At 42.9% G+C, this 17795-nt stretch overlaps 1 protein-coding gene across 3 annotated transcripts in view; it reads left to right on the top strand.

Annotated features, from left to right (window-relative positions):
* The window catches only part of znf423 (zinc finger protein 423), a 126422-nt gene that overhangs the window by 17573 nt on the left and 91054 nt on the right, over positions 1-17795 (top strand). For 2 of the 3 annotated variants that reach the window (XM_072434407.1, XM_072434409.1), the window contains exon 3: positions 9400-9582. In XM_072434407.1, the coding sequence (XP_072290508.1) occupies positions 9400-9582 (183 nt within the window). The remainder of the gene's footprint in view (positions 1-9399; positions 9583-17795) is intronic. The other variant, XM_072434408.1, reaches the window with a different exon arrangement.

The raw sequence follows: 17795 nt of genomic DNA on the forward strand, positions 1-17795 counted from the left end.
GTGCAATGAAAATGCATATATAATAAACATTGAGCCCTGAAATATATTGTCACAGCTGTAATTTACTGTAATGATAAGTGGATATAGTAATTATCGTCGACAGGATTAAACAAAAGCATATCGCAACAAGTCTTTTGTATTCTCGTTGAACGCTCTAATGTAAGTTTTTGTTGCCAATATGTGAATCCACAGCTACAGCTGTGTTGCTGTATTTATTGAAAAGCCGTAAGATGCATATGGATGTTATGTATCAAAGTGATTGACAGTTGTTCATAGCGTCTTGTCCCTCCCAGTTTTTCCTTTGTACTCTCTCCGAAAAAGATCAGCAGCCGAAAGCAGTCCGACCAGTTTGAGTTAGCAGCAGCTACTTTTTTGTGCTTTGGGTTGCAGCCAATCAGAGGCGAGTTAAACACTTCCTCTGACGGGCACTCAGCTGGGAAATCAGATCCTGCTGAATGTGGTGAATATGCGCTTATCTCTGTGCATGCTCGTCTCTCGTTCAGACCTTCAGGGAGGGGAGCATAGGAAAGTCTGACCCCTGGGGTGTGCATGACGTAGGCTAAACCCTTTCTACCCCTCCCGCATCGTATCTCCAACTTGGTGCTAACTCTCCTCCGGGGGCCTGCGTGGAGCTCATTGCGGGCGTGCGTGTTAAGGGGGGGTGCTGACGGAGGTCCTGGGTGGTTCAGTAGAAGTGCTGTGTATGTCGGATCCTGCAGGAAGCCCGGCTCCCTGGGCACACACACACCTCACCGCGCTCACACACCCGCCATAAAAAACATACTGTCCCATATTTCCTTAGTCAGCCACTCTTTCAATTTGGAATTTTTACAGTCAATTCCCCGTCCAAGCGTCCTCCCCATCACTTTTCTCTGCATGCTCATCTCTTTTACTACTTTCTGCTGGCTTCAGGCTCGTGGATTTTGTTTTTTTGCCGTCACATTACATTTTTTTTTTCATTCTTTGTTTATTTTTGCCCATTTTTGTACAAAACTGTAATGAATAGATTTATTATCTTTTAAGCCATGTGACGAAGTGAGGTGTCCAACCAATGATAAATCACCAACAATAAATTGTATTTTTTCATAGCCACTGCTTTATTATTGAGTAATCAAAATTCAGTTCACTCACTTTAACCACAATATTAAGTGATTCTGGATTAAAGGCGCTCATGCATTTCTAGAGGGTTAACACTTTATGACACAACCATGATATGATGAAGCCTTCAAGCTGCAAAACAGATTTGCTGTAGCCAGAAACACAGATTTATTTGCATAGCTCTTCGTCTGACCGGCTGCACAGTTGTAACCTTTAAATGGCTAATCATTTTTAATCCTAGATGTATCAGATACAGTTGGGCTGTTTTGAATGAGCTCATCCTGACGCTGTACTGTAGTCATTGTGTTCACACTGGTCCTGTTTCTTTTGGCCATTCTCAGGGATTTGACCCAGAGAGAGTGAGTCATGGAGGAAAGGGTTTGTCAGATCCCTGTGCTAAAATCAACACTCTGTACTCAAGTATCTGTACGAATGTATGTGAATGTGTGTTTGTATGGCAGGTTTTTATGATGTGCTCTGTGTATACATTTGCAAGAACATTGCCATGAAAAACGATTATAGTTATACTTCAGACCAAGGCGTTGGGTTTACAGTACATGCAAAGTCTAAGGTGGATGCACGTCTAGGGCATACTGTGTTACTGTGGCATTTAGCGTCTGCGCGAGTTGGAAAACTTCACAGCCAATCAGCAATTTCCTTCAGAGTAGCAGTCATTTCACAGGCAGCGAGACAGAGATTTCGAGTCTAGATCTGATGCTGATGTATCTGACTCGAACTGCACTTACATGAACCCAACGCTCTGTACACTCCCAGATCTCCAGAAGCTCCAGGCCTATATAGGTCTAATATAAATCCTTATAACAGCTTCAGTGAATAACGAGTCCATTAATAAATCGATGGTGACTCTCAGACCCCATTGACCAATCTAAAGTCTTACAGCCCTGCTAAATAAGTTTGCTAAACCAAGAAGGTATATCTTTGACCCCCTTCAAACATAAGGTGATTTTTGAATCAATTCATTACTTGCTTTTAGTTTTACTAATCAATACCGTGGTGCTTGTTTTGCTTGTTGTATGTGATATGTTAGCTAAGGCCAGCGCAGAGAAAAACAGGACACCGGTTTCTCTGCCACTTCCCTTATCCTCCCCTCTCCTCTGTACCCTCTGGAGGTCCATAATGTAGATTTAATTTCCCCAAGGCCAGCACGGGAAAACAGCTTCCCAATGTGTGCGCGAACTATTATTGCCTGCTCGTGACAGCACACCCGCCGTCGCACTTTTGGTCTCAATAGCAGCGTTTAGGCTCAGCCACATTTTAATAAGTGGGCATCTGTCATGTTTTCAAGTGTGCGCTGTGATGTTTGGTACATGTTTGTCTTTTTCAGCATCTTTCCATGACGTGTGCAGTGCTTTCATCATCTTCTTTCCAGACAGCGGTATTGGGTGCTGCTCTCCCCTGTCGCAGCATCTCCCTTGGGTGCTAATGCATCTGTGTGTGTACTGCATGTGTGTGTATTGGTCCTGTAGCAGGGCTGGGCATCTCCCAGAGGGGTAAACCTTGTATTGGGAACAAATAAAAGAAGCACTAGTCTTACGGTGGGGGAAAAGAACATTAGGTGGGAGGCAGAGGGGGAGGAGAAATGGCTTCTTTATATAGCCACCTAACACATTGTCGTCACAAACTGAGAGTAGAGGTGCAGAGAGGAGAGCGGCACTCTCCTGAGAGCTGAGGCCTGTGTTGTTTTGTCCAGTTGCACCTGTTCACCCTGTTTGTCACATCGCAGGGAAGCGTGCACTCGCGCTCAAACGCGCCCACTGTTGACTGGACCTGTGTTTGCAGCAAAGTCACAATGGTTCTAGAATGTGTTTTTTCCCACTAGAAACCCTCTTCCACATTGAAGAGGGTCAAAATTGTAGACTATCCCGTCCCATAAACACACACAAAAAGGCAATCAATGATTATAGCCAGAGAGTCATAAAAGGATCTTTCTTCTTAATCCTGGCATATTTTATGTGTTACTTTTATTATGTTTGAGATAGATGATTAGAAAACTCAAAAAAAAAAAAGCTATGAAGTGATGTTTATTACAGAACACTTCCAATTGATTAAATTGTGTCTACGCTTAATTAAGGCTGATGCAAATGTGTTAACTCTTTTAGCTCTCACAGAAGTAGCCCCTGATCAGATTGAATCATCAGAGTGTTGTCGCCATGCAGACAGTAATGGTGCCCGCCAGGTGCCTGTGTAACGGGGTCCAGCGAGCCGCGCCATGTGGAGCAGAATGAAAGCCTTGTGTGCACTCTGTTTGGTTTCTAAACATTCTGCTGGAAGCTGCACACACGCTCACGCCCGCCTTTTGAAGCCCTTTTCCTCTCACACAGACTGTGTTTCTGTGCACTTGGCCCGCAGTCATAGACTATATACATCTGTGTGAGCGTGTCCCAGACAGGCCGCACGAGCTGCCAAATCCACCACTTGAATAAGTACCTTACCTTTGCAGAATGGCACTATGTTTTATTCCCCTTTAACTGGGGCTGTGCTTCCTTCACCCTGGGGCAGCTCAGGAACAGTTCCCAGAGTTCATTAGCTCCCCGGTTCTCTTCCCACTGGATATATGGAGACGGAGCGCTCCTGCTGACTCCGTGTTTGATTTCCAGTGTTCCAGTTTGTGTTAGTACCAGCTCATCTTGGCAAGTGCTCACGGCGATGCCACAGAATCTGACTCTGTAGCATGGTCCATCCAGAACACTTAGTGGTAAGGTCTTTGTTAAGTCTCTGACACTTTGCCAGGCTCGCTATGCTTGACGGTTTAGTTTATTATCAATTAGCCCCTAATCGTGTGCATGTAATGGCGACAAAAACACACAGCGAGTGAAAGTGAAATGAAAACAGCCAGCACGTGAAGCGAGTTCTTAACGAGCGGTGATTAGTGGGTCTGGCTAGGCGTGGCTAGGCTTTGTAACATCATTCTGCACTGTGGACTCTGCTAATTTACTTCTCTTTATCTAATTACTCAGGGTGCGCTCTAACACTTGCTCATGCACACATGCAGCAGCAGCACAGTGCCACACTCTCTACCTGCTTACAGTGTATATTTCCTGTAAAGTGACCTCATTATTCCTGAGCCATCCATTTGTATATTTATAATTGTATCTGTTAATAAACAGCCCATTGTCTTGAGTTAAGAAGGCGGCTGGAAACACATAGACTCCATAGAGGTGGGATGGAAACATCTTTTCTTCACATGACGTCCCCGCCTGTTCTACTCTGGCTTTCACTATTGTGCTGGTTATTGTTCTATTGTATTTGTCATTTGAGGTTTGTATTTTTTCTTCTTTGCTGTTGCCCGACACATCAGAGCTGTGAAAGGCAGTGAGTGAATTGTTTCAATATGTAACAAACAACACAAACAAGCAATAAAGTTTCTGGATGTGTTGTCACGCTATCCCAGCATGCACCACCAAGCTCCACACTAGCAGTAAAGTGCAGGGAAGTTGCACTGGAACTAACGGCACAGGCAACAATTGGTAAACTTTAGCGGATTTTCAAATGATCATGCGCTGAAGAAAGACCGAGCCTTTTACCGGGTTATCAAAGCAAAGAAGTGGATTTCTTAACAGACTAGTAGTGAGTCAAACCTCACATTCACTAAACTAATACTGTAGTTTGGTGTTAATTTGGGTTTTTGTTTTGGGAATATTTTACCCATCATCTCATAAGGTTTGAATATCTTTATTAAGATTGTGTAATTGTGATTCTAATAATAATCTATTACCTAAACTTGAGAGAGTAGTTTGAATAAAAACGTCACAAAACTGTTGTGCATAAACTGTTCAGTAAAACTTAAACCAATGATTTTTGGGTGTTTATTACATTGACATGAGGAAATTAGCTTCATGTACAACAGAGAACAAGATGTTGTCACTATAATCAAGATTGTGTACTTTTTATTATCTTATATTTAATTATGTCAGTAAACTTTATATGTTCAGGGTTGTATTATAGAGGTTATTCCTCACAAACACTATTTTTAATGATGTCCGTGGAAAGTAAACCAGATGTCTAGATTTTGAAGATTTAGGGTGCAATCTACGCAATCTTCTCTTACAAAGCACACTTGGACCAGACACTCGAGGTTGATAATGTTGAATCTGATTTGATTTTTAAATCGCGTCTCCAACTAATTTAGTTACTTGGGTGCAGGAGCTCTATTGTCAATTGTCTGTTATGAATGATGAAACCAAGAACCACAATAGATCTACTATTATATTTAGCATGCATGTTTAAATCGTACACCATATTCTAAAGGTCCTAAAAACAGTCCTGTAATCTAGAAGCATGTAGGATTAAGGATTAGTTTGAAGGATTAATTGATGACATTATCTCAGGTAAAAAACTCCATTACTAATGCCTCATTGGCTAATCCATATCCGTGCACATAATGAGCACATGCAGAGAATGAGCTGTTAGTCACCTCTGCAGTCATTTTAATTAAATTGTGATTAAATGCCTACCATTTGCACTTTATATTAACGCAGTTCTACTCTATCATAACGGTAGATAAATGGTCACGTTAATACAAAATCTCTAAACAGTGATCCTTAAATGGAAATCATTGTGCATATTGCCACATATCTAAGTCCCTTTTTTCTGTGGCTGCTGCTGCTGCTGCTGCTGCTGCTGGAGCCAGAACCCAGCTAGTTAATTTGATTTAATTGCATTCACTGTGCATCCCAGGTGTGATTCAGTCCCTCATTACATGGCTAGAATAAAAATCAGCAGGACACGGGGACTTGAGGACAGGGAGAAAACCAACGTACCTCCACAACATTTTCTCTTTTGCTGTGAAAAAAAATCTCCATGTTGTTGTGCATGTGGCCGCGACACACATCGTTATTTTTTATATTTCCTATGGGTTAATTGCAAGATGTGATTTCGGCGTATTGTGCGACTCTCTGCGGTTGACGCAAGACTGGTGTTTGTGTTCGATTGTGAGAGCGAGTATGTGCAGTTTTTCCTGGCGTAGGGACAGCCTGTGACTCAGAGATAATGGTCCTCAGCAGAGCGCACCAGTCCGACCATCGCCGCGTCGTCATGTGTGTTTATGGGAGCGGGAGACGGTGTTGTATGCGGCGCACATGCTATCTGCTGTGGGACCGCTGTCGTACTATTCAATCAATACCCCAGCACACAGTCGGCACTCCTCCGCACCCAGGCTCACATGGGAGCTCCCTGCTTTCATTAAGTTGGCCTGCTGCTTCTCTCTGCTGGGGCCCGGGCGGGGGTGGGCTGCTCCTCCAGGAACCCGGGGAGATGGCTTTGTGAGAAATACAGAAAGATCCAGTGCAAAAAGAATCAAGAGCGTGATCAATACGAGCTGCAGCCAATTAACAGCAGTCACAGAAACAAAGGATTTCTAAATGAGTAATACGTGTCGTGTTCCGTAGTTCGAAGTGGTGCATAGGCCCGCCACTAAAACATATTTTTAAGTACTATATATTGTATGCTACACAAAATTATATTCAATATTTCACAACGATAACATTGAAACTACTTCATGCCACTGCAAATCATCCTAAAAGATGATGATCCCAGTAATCCCTTTTCTCAGAACCATATGGCAAAGAAAACACGCTCTGGAATAAATAAATAACACAATAACAATGGAGTCCATAATGAGCGCAAATCTAAGCGTACCGTAAAAAAATGAGGAGAAAGGTCCTCTCAAGCGAAAAAACTATAAAAACTAATATTAAGCCCCCAAAAATAGTCTTCCAGCTTCAATATAGTGACAAACATTTGATCACCTTCTGCTTGCCTCTATAAAAATTGTCCCGTTGGCTATAATATTCAACAATATGGCATAAAACTTGTCTCTATGGGGAATGTTTTTAAGTGTGGTTAACTTTTTATTACTATAGAATCATGCAGTATGTTACGTGACACAGCTTTATTTTGATGTCCTTTTCGTAATGGTAGAATTAGATGTTTTTTTGCACTACTTTTTGTTGTTGTTGTTTTAGGCCTACACATTAACACAAAACACCTACAGCATCTGAATATATAAGTGGAGGTAACGCAATTTTTAACGCTAATGTGTTTCATCAATACCTATACATAATGGCAGTGGAGGCCGTCGTCCACTCACAGCTTGTAGTGAGCAGCATAATGGTAGAGAGTGTAGTCGGCTTTTCCAGGAGGTCTTCTTCCTCTGTGTGAGAGCGGTAATGATCACACCGCTACTGCAGCCCGCTTCTTCACACTGTGCCTGGAACTTTCTCTACACCTCCTATTTTATTCTTCTCTGATTCATAAGAAGCCCCTGATTATGTTAAGCGAGTAAGTGAAAAGTGCTATAGGAGGATAGACAAGTTGGAGAAATACTTTTATTTTGAAAATCCTGATCTTTTCACAGGCACGTCGTTCTTCGTTTGGGTTGACGTTTATTAAGATGTAATCAAGGAGGGGGTAGGGGGGGAGCTCCTCCTAGGTTACCATGGCAGCAGATTGCGCTGGCATGTGCAGGCTTTGGCAGTGCCCGCACCTCTGGCATCAGGAAGCCCCGGGGAGCGCGCGGAGGCCGGAGTCTATAGACCGAGCGTTTTTATAGACGTAGAAACGATAATGAATCCTTACAGCGGTTCTCACAATACCTTTTTTTATACAGCTGTGTATGACTGAATGAGATTAACCTGTGTGAGCGTGCACGTGTGTGTGAACTGTGCACGGGAGTTGTCAGCCGTGGGGCCACTTTCCCTCCCTGGCCAGACGGCGCTCACCACTGGACAGATGGCCAACACCCCGCCTCCTCTTCCTCCTGGTGCCTTCATCTATCTCTTCTCTCCATCCTCTTTCCTCTACATCCCCCCAAACTCCCCGTCACCTCGGGCCCACGCTCCCAGCCTCCCAGCATCCCTTTCTCCCTCTACACTTCTGCCGTAATAAATTCAACTTGTGTGGAGGCATTTGCATTTAGCTTCAAATACTCTCAAAGTCTTCTCAGTAACATCCTGCATTACCTATGTTGTGAAGTCAATGTCAAGCTAAATGTATGACCGTTCATCAAATATATACACACGTGATGTAGCCCGAGATCTATAGTGGCAAGATGATTCATAATACAATCAAAAATTGCAATTTGATATAGGCAATATCGATATTATGTCAATCAAAGAGAAATGTGTTAAAACATGTCTTTAAACACATCAGGTGAGTTTAAAAATATGAAATGTCTGTCAAATGAATCACAAAATTGCAGAAATATCACCATATAACCTTATTTGAAACTTATTTTATTTGAAAAATGTTTTAGTCTTTTTGTCTTATTCTTTACTATTAACGATATTCTTAATTTTCAAGTTTTGCCAATCAGTTTTCAAAACAACAATTCACATATTATACAGTTCACGACATTATAGATATTGCTAAGGCTAAATTGATAAATATAAAACCTGAATGAAATGATTCAAGCAGCCATATATTTTTCAAAGAACAGTCAATCCATCCAAGAAAATCCAATTTCGTATAATATTTACACAACAAAAATAAATATCTTCATTTCCTTTACACTGGATAGCAACTCAAACATTGCTGGCTCAAAGGTAATAACTGAGAGAAACATAATAAAGACGTTGATGTCTACATGTTGTGTTCCTTGGACTAAGAGCCACAGACACGCTATCAAATGTCTCTTCCTCCTTCAGAACTCCTCTTACCTCTTCATTCCACCGCTGCTCTCTCCTGCCCCGTCCCCTCCAGCCAGGGCCTTCAGTGTCAGTCCTATTGGATCCTCAGCGTTATAATGTGATAATAAGGTGTGAAAATGGAGACACAATGGAGCAGTGTGGATTGGGCCGCCACAGCCCTCCACCGGTCCCCTCTCACACTGCCTGTCTGTTAACAGGACATGCACATTTCGAGCGCACTGCCAACACCAAATGAGATGTTCCACTCTGTCAAATTCAAAACTTTGTTAAACCCATTATGGCTTTTTGGTGGATTGTGGTGATCTTGTGTAAGGTAGAAAATGGGTCCGGTCATGTCATTCCGATGTTTTAGGCCATGACATGTCTCGAAATGAATATCGGTCTTGTTTTCCTGTGTGCAGAAGATATAAGAATGTTGGTTCCTAATTGCACTGTCCGGCGCCTCTTAATCAGCCAGGATCAGGCCAATTAATGCGTCAGGACCTGATTATGTGTGGAAAACATCTCCTCTGAATGATAAGCTTGAACCGTCACAGGCGTGAGGGTCTGGTCCATCTCTTTTGGAGCCGATTTGATTGTGACTATGTGCGTACGTGTCAAATGTTTGTCACCGCCTTTCTCGTTGTTGTTGCAGGAGTCCGTGCCTCAGAGAAAGAGCCCAAAGAGGGAGAGGAGGGCGACCAAGAGGACCACGAAGACGACCGCGAGCACGACGACGATTTAGATGACGAGTCCATATTTACTTGTGACAACTGCCAGCAGGACTTTGAGTGTTTGGCGGAGCTGACGGAGCACAGGACCAACCTCTGCCCTGCCGGTAAGTCCCTTTGTTCAGAACCGCCCCGGTCACAGAGCAGAATAGTGCCACAGAATGACTAACCTGCTCCTGTGCGCTCCGCTGGGACAGGCCCACAACACATACAAATGTTGCTGTTAGTTTAGTTCTAATTAATGAAAGCTCCATTGAACACGTGGCAGATGGTACCTACATATTAATCCAAAAGGCAACGCACAACAAACACGTGTTTAGAGGGTCTAACGTAACAAGATGGAGTGTGTGCAGACGGTCGCTGACGTGAAAATATGAGCTGAACGGTGGCCTTAATTAAAAGATAGTGTATATTATTATATGTAAATTACTGTACATTTCCAAGAGATGTAACCATGTTTTTAATCTCATTGTCTGAGATTTACTATGCTGCTTTTGCTGCTGTCATTCTTAGTGTTTTTATTTATTTACCACACCGCTGTAACAAAACGGTACATTAACGCAAAACAAAGACAAAAACAAGACAAAACAAGACAAAAACAAGACAAAAACAAGACAAAAACAAGACAAAAACAAGACAAACACAAGACAAACACAAGACAAACACAAAATCTAAACGGACGACGATGATGGCGATGATGATCTGCCATTCTGAGATTTCAGTATATTATTGTGATGGCACGTTCACACGTCGTCTTCTTTTCCCTCAGCCATGAAAACAAAAAGAATTGTAACTGTGCAAGATTTGGGATTAAACTGGTATTTCATCCCCATCTCTTAACTCGAGTGTCCACGGCACAATTTTGAATTTAAACTCACCAGACTCTGCCACAACGCGCGATAGTTCACACGATCAATCATGTCTATGACCAAAGCTTGTGAGAAATGGTGAAACGTGTCCTTGTGTTGTTGTGTTGTTGACAGAGATTGATTGTATTGATGCTTACTCTGAAACTGAAACATCAGACTCGGATATCAATCTTAGCCCTTTGGTCGTACAACGGTTCTATGTTAAATCTTCTATCTCTAACTGCAGTCTTCACAAACGGAAATCTTTAATCGAAGACCTCCAAAAATTGTGCTGTGGATTCCCCTAATTGATCGTACTTTGCCATATTGCCCACAAAAAAATTTCCATGATGATGAGATAAGATATTCCTTTATTGTTCACACATGGGGAAATTTTGGTGTTGCAACACAGTAGATACAGGGGGAGGACAGATAACTTATAGGAAGTTTGAAAAAAACACTTAATAGAAGAACTCTTATAAACAAAACAAAAAACTCTTATTAACAAAACTCCTCTCATATCTTAATAGGGAATGAAGGAAAAAAAAATAAATATAATTAAAAGATAAAGAGAAAAATAATAATAAAATAAAATAAAGTTAAAATTGCTAGCATAAGACTAAATAATACTAATGGTAAGTAAGCAAACAAAACAAAACAAAACACTCTTATTTACATCAGTTATATGCAAATGAATATGGTCTTAATTGCTTGTGAGTACGACAGTAATTGCACATGATTAAGTCAGTATTGCACATGGTTAAGTCAGTATTGCACATGGTTAAGTCAGTATTGCACATGAATATGACGGATTTGATATTACAATCACATTTTTGTCATTAGATTGCCCTCCAGCTCTAGTTCCAAAGGTCTCGTGACAAAACAAAACATTGCACATTTGTACGATGTCCTGTTCTGAATAATGATGATTTGCCGAACATTTGGAAGAAAAATATGCCAGATATTCTCCACAAAATGAAACCACACTGTGCCATCTGTAATTACTTTGTTTTAAATGTTTTTTTAAAATAGTCGGCGTTGCACTCTGACCCACTTCTACACTCACACTCATTTAGCCTCTCCCTGCTGCGTCACCCTGAGCCGCGCACACAGCATCACCACATGGGCTGCTGTCATAGCTGGATGTGCCCTGTGATTCCAGCGCAGGAGTCTGGGGAAGGCTACATGTTGCTGAGCGAGAGGGGAGGACAGACAGTGCACCAAAAAGAAAAGAAATGATAAAACATTTTCCCCCTCGAGACGGAGCAGTTGAGATTGCAGAGTAATCCCACAGCTCTGCAGAGGCTGTTGCAGCTGTATGCGGATTCCTCCTCGTACACTGCTGTTTATGGGTGAATGTAATGGGACAACTTTTATATGAGGTGACACTACAGCCAGACGTAGATGGCTTAGGAAAGTTCATGCTCTTATTTGTTTTGCACATAAGTGGATTGTCGTAACGGGAATGCAACAACTATGATGTGGAATCCTGCTGAACCCACTGGAGTCCAGCAGTCATCTGTTCTTGAGTATAGAGTGAATAATAGTCTGGAGGGGGTCTCATTAGGGGCTGATATAAATACCAGATATCATGCACTGGCCCAAAAAGTATAGATTTATTTTAAACACTGTCTGGCTTGAATGGGGCTCTTGTGTTCAGGTTACACACCTATCAGCCATACAGCAGATTACTGTATGGCTGATATAAACCATGTCTGTCACTTCCAAGAACAGATTTTAGAGAGACTTGTAACAAAGAGTCATCTAGATTTCGACAATCGGGCCGGCCCACCAGTTGAAAGGAGACTGGACCAATCACAAGACGGCATTGTGGTTTGTGCAGAAGCAAAAAACGAAATGCCCAAACTAACCAAACATGGCACAACATACACACATCTGCCTGTTTATGTGGAAACATGGGCTTTTTTGTCTTTGAAAAACGCCTTTTTCCAAATGCTTTTGGTGAGAGCCATCCCAGAGTCATAATACCCCAGAGTCATAATACCCCAGAGTCATAATACCCCAGATTCATAATATCACAGATTCATAATATCACAGATTCATAATGTGTTGAACTCAAATCAAGAGTGATAGACATATGCATCCGACCACTGCCAAGTTAAATAAGAAATGAATTTTGAAATAGGCTATTACTACCAACTATTCACTGTTTAGAAGTGATGGATCCCAAGTGTATATTGTTTTGAGGCAATAACAAATATGTGTTGTTTAAGCATAATTCATGATTGTCAAGTTTAATGACATCAGATCAGTTTGCTGGTCTCAGTCTCACACGTTTGATTTTTAGTTTGCAAAATAAACGATCCCAGGTGGTGACCTTAGAACCAGGTTATTGGTAGTTATTGGTAAATTCTAAGCAGAACATCACTGTTGTCTGTAATGCTTACTATGGTACTGTAGCAAATGGTTCCCTGGTTAGCATCTAGCTTTGGCTGTAACATGGAATGGGTCCCAGGTGCGAGAGTGAAGCACCAAGTAATTCAGTGCCACTCCAGCAGAAGGCCTATAAAGTGGCGCCATTAATTTGAGTGGAAATTGGACAAACACGTGCACATCATGGCGTGTCAGTGGTGTTAATGTGTGGACCCATTTCAGCGTGCATCACACCCATCCCACCAATCGAATGCTGCCTTATAGTGAGTCTATTCTTTTTTTATCTGGACACTGTGAGGTACTTGTTTTATTGCAGGTAGCTGAAGCTCACCACAGTCTTTACTGGAGTACGAAAGACATTTTGGAGTGGTCATTTGGCACAATTACAAGTGTTGTATGGTAACACTCTTCTCAGTTTTCTTTGTTCTGATATATTTCTATAGTATATATGTTCACCTAATGTAATCTGACCCGCCACCTCTCCAACTCCCCAACAACACTGATTGCCCTATTTACTTTCTACTTTAGGTATTGCAATAACCCCTGTAAAAAGCCCATGCAAAATCTTCCACTTTTACAGTGGCGGCACAGTTTTATGGCTGTAAATCATAAAGATGAATGTAAAGCTCCTTGGCTCTAAAGTGCAGATAGTACCTCCTCCCAGTGCACCCTTTGTCGTGAGAGTGGCACACACATGACAAATTGCACTATTAGTGTTAGCAATCCTAACAAATAACTTTTGGTTCAGATATGTACTACTAGAGTTTGACACTTGAAGTTTTTCATCTGTGATAAAGCGACACACAGACTCAGAGCCCTGTATATATTTTAGTGACATATGTCTGTGTCGCCAGCCTGTGTGTGCACTTCAGTTGTTCTGTGCGAGTCGGGGTAGTGTCGCGGGTCTCTGTAGGAGTCAGAATGTGGAGCAGGGGCTCCCCAAGGAGATGAAGAGCGGAAAAAAAAACTCCTACACGTCAAATGGAGAACTGTCTCTGGCCCCAGTCATCCACACACATACACAACACATCCCATTAGGGAATCCCAAAGCCATTTTCCTGGCCATAGCGTTCCAAGGTTGGGTCAAAGCGATGCATGCAGAGGTTTAAACACTGACTCAGTCCTTTTATTATAAATCATAGTCAGACTGTGCTTGTGGTTTGATCAAGTCATAAAATTACATGCCCAAGTCTTACAATGTAATATTCGCATCAAATGAAAATAGTCTCATTCATATTGTCGAGCCATCTTCATTTATGTAATCATAAAAGCAATATAAACTAGATGGTTATAACCCTAACACATGATTACATTGCATTAAAATATTTACCAAGTATTATGATATTAGAGCATTATTCCAATACAAGTCTTGTACTTGGCAAGCCACAAGACTGTAGAGAATAGATGAGAAAAGTTCTGTGTTTTATGTTTCGCGACAGTATATTAACAGCTTATTTGATCTGTAAACCCATGTGAAAATCAAATATAACTGCTATCACAACTTCACTGTAACTTCATATTGTGAGGTCCTTTGCTTGTACATGAGCAGTGTTTGCGTGCACTAAGAGGCTGTTAAAGGTTGTTAAAGACACAGGGAAGAGCCTCTGGAGAGAAAGGGGAAGTCATGAGGAGTGAACGAGGAAGCTGTCAGTTCAGGGGGCGGACGCGACACCTGTCACTGACAAATAGGCCGTCATTAACCCAGCCGCTCGCCCCGGGTTTGAGATGGTGATGGAGAGGTAGGGAAAGCCTGCCGTAGTCGTGTGATAGCGAGTATGTTCACCGCGAACGTATTTGTGAGGTCTGTTAATCGAGCACATCCAGCTGCACTCTTGTCTCCACTCTTTCCTCTCACAGCGGGGGACGGACAATATTACTAGGGAGCCTTTTGCAGCATGGAGGGAGAGAGGAGGGATGGATAGAGAGATGGAGAAGAAAGAAGGAAATGTACTGGTCGAGCCTAAGGGACTTAACTTTACAATAAGGCTGGTCAATAGAGAGTCGAGCCGTGTTTCATTCTCTGTGAAGTGGACCATCAATTTAACCAAGGAGCCACACTATAGTCTGTAGTGCTGTACAATACCTTACCCTCCCTTTCAGTGTGCTCTGACTAGATCGCTTATTCAGTATTTTTTACTATGCATTCTGTTTTAATTTAACTTTCTGTATATTTAATAAAGAAATAATGACTTAAGGGTTACATAATGCACCTTTTAAAAGAGACCTAAGTGCCCATTTTCAGGTGCTATAACATAAGTTGATAATATTTTTACATTTTGTTCATTGTAAACCGCAATATTGATCAAAAACATTATTATATTATTATATTAACAGCTTGGTCCACTGACTTCCTGTTCAAAACTGTAGAACTGATCATCTCCACCTCTTCATAGTGACACCCCCTCAACAACGATTTTATTGCGACTACGTGACATTTCTCCCACGTGATCTTCATTTTTCCCAAAACACAACAACCACGAAGCACAGGGATGTGGGCGGGGATGGGGGGTGGGTGAATACAGGGATTTTCAAAGCACTCGCGCCTCAGTCGGTGGACAGTACAGACAAACTTTTGAGCACACTAATAACGAAGAAAGCGTTTGTGACATGGTTGAAGTGGATTCAGCGTCATATCTGGAAGGTTCCCGAACATGGAGCTTTTGTATTGAATTGAGTCCAACTTGATCCCGCTCTGTAACGGTAGAAAAAGCAGGTGAAAGTACGCGAGTGAGGGAAAAAACGGCAGCGTCTGTTTTGCTCGGAGGGCCCTTGGGTGACTGGTCTGGCCCCCCCCCCTCACTCTCCTGGGACATCTCCCCACAGTTAAGCTTTTACCGTCTGTTACAACCCGCCGTCCCACACATCCAGAGACGTGCCCTCTCTCGCCGCACACACACAGCGCGCGCAGACACAGGCAGCACAGACGTATGTCGTCAGGATAGCAGCTGAGTCCTGCGAGGCCCGCGTTCTTATTAAAAACCACAGATCACTTTCTACCAAAGAGAGACCGAGCGCCCGTTCCAGTAGGAGTGTAATGTGAAACAAAATTACCGACAGCCTCCTGCACTCTGGCCCCGCTGCTCGCTGCAACAGTTATTTTCCAATCCAGTAACTGATGCTGATTGACAACTTAAATATCGGCCGTGTGCACTTCCCTTTCATGTTCACGCCTCCTGTTTACAGCAGCGCCCCTTTAAGAGAGGCTTCCACTGATATCCTGTGTATTAGTCTGTTTATCTCCCGGACACGATATAAATTACAGTGCTAATTCTTCAGCAATGTTTTTATTTGAACATAAAGGTCTTGTATGAGCATATTTTTGTTGTTGGTGTTATCGTTTCATTTCAAGGAGTCAAATTTGTACGGAGCCAGTCCCAAGGTGCGGTGATGAGGGACGTTTCCATACATTGTGGTGTAAAACTTCTGGAGGTTTGGCTAGATTGTCCCATGAAGGGCTCAGGTGGACAAATTGCATCTATCGTACCAATTAGTCATTTCTTTGCCATTTTTGACTCGACTCGTATTGATATTCCATTGTAGAGTTAAATGTAGAATGACCTCAGACATATAGTGCCTTTTATGTGAAGGTCCATTTAAAGAGACAGAAGAATGTCTTTGCCAGAAGGTGCTCTGAAAGGGTCCAGTGTCCCCGGCTCCCTAAGTTCTGCTGCACCCGGGGGTGGCCTGCAGATTCCAGCGCTAAGCCCTTGGCACACAGACAAGCGCACTGACACAGCTGGCTGCCGCTCAGGTTTTTACTGGGAGAGACAGAAGGAGCAGGAGAGAGTAAAAAAAAAAAGAGCAGGAGAGAGTGAGAGAGAAAAGACAAGGAGAGGTGCTCAGGGAGGGGGTGTTGTGAAGTCATTTTTCATCACCGGGTTCATTTTTCACCAGCCGAGTTCTCCCACTCTTTATCTGTCCTCCCCTCCCTTGATCCCGCTTTGTCTCTCTTTATCTTCCTTTTCCTCTTTTTCCTGTTCTCTCTCTCTCCCCCTGTCGCTCCATGCCTAAACTCCGTGTGTCCTCTCTCCCTCTCTTTCAGCCTAGTTTCTCTTTATGAAATATGGATGGGAGCAGTTTTGGGCGCGCAGAGAGCTTTGCAGCGGGAGGGAGGGAGCAATGGAACTTGGGAACTGGCAGTGGCAGAGGGGGGGGCTCGTGTCTCAGCAGACGTGCCTTATGCATGCACCTAAACACCTCACTGAGCAATCTGTCAACATGTCAGCAACACATGTTTGGTAAAAAAAAGGGCCTTGCGCGGCTCGGAGCGAGAGAGAAGATGGTGAAAAACTCTCTCTCCTCCTCCGGTGGGAGTAATGGCTCCCACCAGGGCTCTGGAAATGCTTTGAATTCAGCAGATTTCTATTGCGGGGTCCTCCCCTGGGGGCGTCTTTTTACAATGCCTGCATCTCAGAAATTTGAGCCCGAGGACCCCTGGGGGCGTCCTTTCATAATGCCTGAAAATGTAGGGTTATATTGTGTGCTCTTCCCCATGGGGCTTTTATTAATACCTGTATTCACTGCCACTGGAAATTACACAGGCGGCGCTGCAGGGGCCCGTGCTCTCTCCAGGAAGGCAGAAAGACTCTGCAGGGACGTTTTCTCCTCTCCTCCCTGGAACCCCTCCCTCTCCCCTTTCCACTTTTCTTAGTTAATGCAAGATTGGAAAAGAAGAATTTGCCAAAGGACACAGGGAAGGCTGTGCATGTGTGTGTTGGCACCAGCTAACCCCTTGTATTCAGTTTTACTTTGCTCAGAGGAAAAGAAAGACACGATTAAAAATGTAGCTTCCACTTTCTTCTCCCTCTCATCCGTGTCCCTCCATCCCCCTGTCCTTGTGTGCCCGCGTGTGGATCTAGCAGAGAGTAAATATTTGTGTGTCATGTTTGAAAGAGTGTGGTAGAGGAAGAGCCTAAATCTATAGTCCAGTGGAGTGTGTCTGCATCTGGCCTTGTGTCTCTAAACATTCATTAGAAGGATTCTGCCAGCAGCTCTGCAGTTTGTTTGTGTGTGGCTTTAATAATCAAATATTGACACTGTCAGATTATAGAAATATACATTTACATAACTTTGAATAA

This window comes from Eucyclogobius newberryi, unplaced genomic scaffold (genome assembly GCF_026437365.1).
Source record: "Eucyclogobius newberryi isolate DKJ021-1_F unplaced genomic scaffold, fEucNew1.0.hap1 SCAF_7, whole genome shotgun sequence".
NCBI classification, from domain to species: Eukaryota; Metazoa; Chordata; class Actinopteri; order Gobiiformes; family Gobiidae; genus Eucyclogobius; species Eucyclogobius newberryi.